At 30.4% G+C, this 6540-nt stretch overlaps 1 protein-coding gene across 1 annotated transcript; it reads left to right on the forward strand.

Annotated features, from left to right (window-relative positions):
- Positions 1 to 1300: 1300 nt before the first annotated feature.
- LOC118029291 (bifunctional riboflavin kinase/FMN phosphatase) lies at positions 1301 to 5741 on the forward strand. Its single transcript, XM_035033147.2, has 11 exons — positions 1301 to 1556; positions 1831 to 1973; positions 2092 to 2278; positions 2743 to 2873; positions 3020 to 3089; positions 3189 to 3254; positions 4305 to 4459; positions 4553 to 4648; positions 4867 to 5018; positions 5091 to 5174; positions 5312 to 5741. The coding sequence occupies exons 2-11, from the start codon at positions 1898 to 1900 to the stop codon at positions 5441 to 5443; spliced, it is 1149 nt and encodes a 382-aa protein (XP_034889038.1). The 5' UTR covers positions 1301 to 1556; positions 1831 to 1897; the 3' UTR covers positions 5444 to 5741.
- Positions 5742 to 6540: the final 799 nt, after the last annotated feature.

Below are 6540 nucleotides of genomic sequence, written 5' to 3' on the forward strand. Positions count from 1 at the left end.
TGCTACATAAATAATAGAATGGGGCTGTTATTATGATTTTCTTTATTTGAATATGTTTGTATCTTTCAAAGCAGCAAGAGTGAGATGTATATGTACTTAATTCAATTATTTGTTTTTGGTTTTTAATATTAATGTGTTTTGGTATTGTGATATATATATGATATTTTTTTTAAAAGTATTTTTTAATTAAAAATATGTTAAAATAATTTTTTTTTATTAATATGGACACATCAAAATATCTAAAAACACCTAAAAATATTAATTTAATATGTTTTCATGTAAAAAATAATTTAAAAAGCAAGTTGTAATGCTAACTAAGAAGAAATTATAAAACATATTTAATATATATTTTAGTGAGAGAAACTACAATGTCGTTTGGTAATGCAGCTAAAACGACGTTTCACAAAAACAATAATTGTTTTAGTTTAAAATTAATATTTTAAAAAATTTTAAATTTTTTTCATGTGCTGATATTAAAAATAATTTTTTTAAAAAAATAATAATAAATTATTTCAATGCTTTCTGAAACGAAAAACATTTTTAAAATTAATTGTTATCACACTCTCAAACACCTTCTTAAAAGTATCTCTAAGATATACTATTTAGAAGAGCTAAATTTATAATATGTTTTTTTAATAGTATTAATATATCTTTTTTTCGCTTATGTGCACTATAATCGTAAAAAACCATTTGGAAGAGCTCAATATATTTTAATATATTTAATACACAATTATTTTAACAATTCCAGTATGATTTGATTAATTTGATGGGGTTTAAAAATAACCTAGAAGATTCTTAATCAACACAATATATAAAATAAAATATAAGTAACCCAAATAAAGTTTAGTGAACTTATCAAACTCATAACACAAGTTATAAAATCATAATAATCTCATAAAAAATTTAAAAAAAATATTAATTAAAAAAATTAAAGGAAAAAAACTAATGAAGAAAAGTATTATTTTTAATATTTTTACAAGATATATAGAAATAGTATTTTTATATAAAAAAATAAAATAACATTTGAATTTAAATTTTTTTTTAAAAAACTATATAAAACAAGTATCGAAAGGCAAACAATTTTTTTTTTCCTTAGCATCTCCATCAAAGATGCTCTAAAGTAGCGGACGCTCACACCAGGGCATGCACGGAGGACCCTCCTGATCACGTAACGGAACTCAAATAGGAGGACGGAATTAAACAAAGTAATTTACGAGGACTGAATTAATAAAATTATGAAAATAGAGGAACATCCGAGCTAATTAACCCTTAAGCGAGCCAAAAAGAACTTATTCCATCGAAAGGGTCGGGTGGGAGAATATATTTGGGAATTGGCACCCTGACGTAAATCCTACGAGTGGCAAAGAATCACTCGCAAACCGAACAAAGCATCGAATAAGAAAGGAACCGAAGGGGGAGTGAAATGGTATAAAACGGACAATTGGTTGGCCCTCGATTTCTCAGTCGTGTGAAAAAGCTCCTTCAAGTAAAGGCTGATTTATTGAGCAGAGGTGAAGAGTGGTTTTGTAGTTATCAAGAATTAATCGATCTAACAGGTATGGTATGCTGCCTTGTTTACCTCCTTTCATTTTCATAGATTCCTTCAAGATTGTCTCTTAGTATTCTAGTTTTCCGTGTTTTGTGTGTGTGTGTGTGTTATCGGGAAAATCCTATGTTGCTTCCTAGGCAGATTGTTATGTTCTCTTTCTGGGTTTGTTGACATCCAGGTGGTGTTGAGTACTAACCAATTTGATGTAATGGAATGCTTTTGAGTAATTTGAATCTGTAATTGGGCATTTCTGGTTATTGATGAACTGGGTTTCGCTTCAGTTTCAGGGTTGGTATCGACGTGAAGAGAATCTAATATAAATCTATTTGTGTATAATAATTGTTAAAAATGTCGATTGCAAAGCCTTTGAAGAAGGCAGTAGCTGCTGTCATTCTTGATTTGGATGGTACCCTTATTAATACAGGCCAGTTTCAGCACTTGGATTCATTTTCAGCTTTTACTTTCATCAACATTTCACTATCATATTTGTGATAAATATATATATAAACACACAAGTTTTTCTTTTCAATTTCATGGCACAGATGGCATATTGGGCGATGTTTTAAAAGCTTTATTGCTCAAGTACGGAAAACAATGGGATGGGAGAGAAGCTCAAAAAATAGTGGGGAAGACACCTTTGGAGGAAGCTGCTATAGTGGTGGGAGATTATGAGCTTCCTTGTTCAATTGATGAATTTGTGACTCAAATCACCCCATTGCTCTACGATCAGTAATTAATCTCAACACTTCTATCTAGTATTATTTAATGTGGATATCAGATCTTTTGTCATCAAGATCTCAAAAATATAATCTAGGGGGCATTTGGTATGCAGATTCTTAGATGACTTCCTATAACGTGATTGTTGGAAATATAAAAGATGGGTGTACATGAAACACATATTTGACTTGTGTGTGTTTGATCATGTGACCAAATAGATGTGTAAAGCTAGGATAAACACACTGTTAGATTCCCATTTTGTTGCCTCTTTTATTTTATTTATTATTTTCTTCTCCTAAAACTTGTAATGTCAGGACTTTATTATGGCTTCCTATGATCAGTGGAAAATTTTGATTTCTGACTGTTTGGGACTCGTTATGGCATTTGTCTCTCATTATATTACATGGTGACTGTTGTATGGGTGCTCTATCTCATATATTGGAAGTAATTGAAACGTGTCTTTTATTAATTTGAAGGTTTTGCAACATTAAAGCTCTTCCTGGTGCCAATCGGTTAATTAAACATTTGAGTGGTCATAATGTGCTTCTGGCATTGGCTTCAAACTCTCCAAGGGCATATATAGAATCCAAAATTTCTTATCAACAGGGTAGGTTCTTGTAGGAAATTTAATGAAACCGATGAGTTTTGTTTCCTGTTTTATCTTTTGAAAATTAGCAAGTCTGGCATAGCAAAGACTCAAACTTGACAGACATTTGAACTACTTGCTTGGTTTCTCACTTTTCATGCTTATAGGATGGAAGGAATCCTTTTCTGTCATCATCGCTGGTGATGAAGTGAGAGCAGGAAAGCCATCTCCTGAAATGTAAGATAAATTAGTTCACAATTTTTTGGATCATATATCTTGTTTAACTGAAAAAATCGTGTGTTCTTTGATTCTGAATCTACAAGCTTGCCTTTCTAGATTTTTGGAAGCTGCTAAAAGGCTAAATATTGAACCATCCAGCTGCCTTGTCATTGAGGATTCTTTGTGAGTGAGTTTAATTCACAAGTTATTATTGTAGCGAGCCTTTTGATTTGTCCAACTTTCCTTGCAAAGGCTATTTAAGGAATATGCTTTTTCTTTAAATAGTGCAGTCCTAAGTATTGGTTGGTGCAAAACATTGTATGACTGTCTAACAGTCTAATTCTGTCTGAATGTTTTAGTTGGCATAAGATTTGATAAAGAATTGGCATATCTTTAGGACCTGACCCGTGCTGCATCTGTTTTTAGTTTTCCACTAGGCTGGTGTTATTCCTACCCCATACTTTATTGAAATGACAAGTAACCTTTTATTATATGTTTTTGTAATTATAAATAAGTTAAGAGCATCAGAATAGCCCCTCTTTACTAAATATTTATAGCATAATTATATACTTGAAAAAAGGAAAAGAAAAAAAAAAAAGAAGAAGTAATAATAGATGATTGCAAAATATTTAGAGATTTATTCTATTGAAAGATTAGTTAACTTTTTTTTTTTTTTTTCCCAAAAAAGAAGTAAGAACAGATGATGCCAAAATATTTAGAGATTTATTCTATTGAAAGATTAGTGAACTCTGTTTATAGATCATTTTCATCTTGATTTTTTTTTTCCCAACTGATTGGTAAAATGACGGGGTATCCATAATGAATTTGTATTCCTAAACATTTATGCCTAGACTAAGAAGTAAACAAAGTTGCTCCATGCAACAATATATATATATATATATATATATATATATATATATATATGCATGCACTCTTATATGATCATGGGTACTAGTTGCTAGTATTTTAGTATAACACAAGGAGATTTTGGTATGTAAAACTATATAATATAGTATTATAATTAAGGAAACATATTAAAGAAGGTTATATTAGTCATGGGTAGAAAAAAGGTGGAGTGTGAATAACAGTGGATGGAGTGAGAATAACACCACTGTCAGCTGATGTTCCCTGCCTATGCATTCTACTTTTTCTGACCCAAACAACAATTAGAATGTTGTCCATTCCATTACGGAGTTCTATTTACTGATCCTGAAAAGTTTTTGTGCATGTTAGGCCAGGTGTTACTGGTGGTAAGGCTGCTGGCATGGAAGTAGTTGCCGTACCATCCATTCCAAAACAAACTCATCTTTATATAGCAGCAGATGAAGTGATAAGCTCTCTACTTGATTTACAACCTGAATTGTGGGGCCTCCCTCCATTTGATGATTGTAAATATCTGAAGACCTGGATCAATGTTGCTGTTTTATTTAACAAGTTTCTTTTCATCCTCGTTCTGTTGGGAATTTGATTTGTGATTGCAGGGATAGATGGTACTTTGCCATTAGAAATTTGGCATATAGGTGGTCCTGTGGTTAAGGGATTTGGTCGTGGCTCAAAGGTTCTTGGAATCCCTACCGGTAGGAAATTTCTATGTGTTCTCTTTGTGTGTCACATCTGAATTTGTAGTTATAGAAACACATTTCAGTTTAGTGGGAATCTACTTCATTACTTATCTGACCTTGATGTCACACTTTGTTTCAATGAAATCGAGCATAAAGCCGTGTTCTCTATGCCTGTTTTGCTTGATGACTCCTATTTCACTTCATCATGTAACAAGTTTATTCATTTATTTCAGCTAATTTATCCACCAAAGGTTACTCAGCACTTCTTTCGGAACATCCATCTGGAGTGTACTTTGGTTGGGCTGGATTATCAACACGAGGTGTTTACAAGATGGTCATGAATATTGGTTGGAACCCATATTTCAACAACACTGAAAAGTCAATAGTGAGTTTAACACTGAAACAGCTGATGATCTATTCATATCTTAATATATTCTCTAAATAGTTTGTGTTGTAGGAGCCTTGGTTGCTTCATGAATTTGATGGGGATTTCTATGGTGAGGAACTGCGCCTCGTGATAGTTGGCTATATTCGACCAGAGGTATAATCAACACTCATCTGTATCCTTTTTGAATCCCTTGCTATAATCACACTAATCGGTGTTCTTTTTGCATCCCTTTTTTCCATCGAAGTCTTGTCTTCCCTCTTTCACTAAAGTTTGGGTCTGGAAAACTGCAGGCCAATTTTACATCACTTGAGAGCTTGATAGCAAAGATTCACGAGGATAGAAGAATTGCAGAGAGAGCTCTAGATACTCCATTATACCTGAAATACAAGGATGACCCATATTTGAAAGGCTCCTCCCTGTGATCGTGGCAAGCATCCATATTTGAAACTTTTCCAGAGCTTAAGTTGCAGACAGCATTTACCCCTTATAGAAGACAGTGGTTTTTTACCATATTGCATTCTCATTTCATGAAATGTTAGGCCCATCTCATAATCACCGTGGGTATAAAACTGAAACGATCCCCCCGAAAGCCCCCAATTATTGTTACTGATGATTTATGTACCGGAAACCTGTTGATAATATACTAAAATTATAGTTGGGCTGCATTTATGCAACCTCATGTTTGAGCCTTTAATACCATGAATAAAAACCCTTTCTCCACTAGTACTTCCAGATTCATCTAATTTGATTACACTTTTTTTTTCTTCTTTTCCAGTTTTCACATTCGAAGTGATTAATCCCGTTTGTTTGTTTGTATAGAAAATGGTTTTTTGAAAATTTTATATGTTTTATTTACCATTAAAAAAAATTGATTATTTTTGAAAAATATTTTTCAGAAATTATAGAAAATTCAGAAATGTCTTATTATTTATTGATTATATTAAATTTAGATCTTAATTTTTCATTTATAATTTTTTGTTTACTATATATTTTGTTTTGAATATATTTTTTTTAATTTCATCCCTTAGAATTTGATTTAATTTGAATTTTATATAAATTTTGGTTTTTATTTTTTTAATTGTTATTTATTTTTTTCTTATCATTTTTTTAATTAAAATATTTTATCTATCATATATGGTCTCTATTTTTTTTATTGCTATTTATTTTTATTTGAAATAATTTATGAAATTGTAATTATTTTTAATTTCATCATCTTTCAACTTTTTTTATTTATCAGATTTTTTCATTATTTTAATTTTTTATTTATTTTATTTGAAATAATTTATGAAAATTATATATTTTTTAATTTCATCCTCTAACTTTTTTATCACTCCGATTTAGTCCTTATTTATTTTAATAAACTTTGAAAAAAATTAAAAATTTATTTGTTCATCTTATTTTTTATTATTTAGCCAAATACTAGAAAGTTTTTTTAATTCATTTTTTTATAACATTATCAAATATAAAAAAATAATTTAACTTTTAAAAAAAAACCACTTAAAAAAAACTATTTTCCAAA

Source organism: Populus alba, chromosome 5 (genome assembly GCF_005239225.2).
Source record: "Populus alba chromosome 5, ASM523922v2, whole genome shotgun sequence".
Classification (NCBI taxonomy): Eukaryota; Viridiplantae; Streptophyta; class Magnoliopsida; order Malpighiales; family Salicaceae; genus Populus; species Populus alba.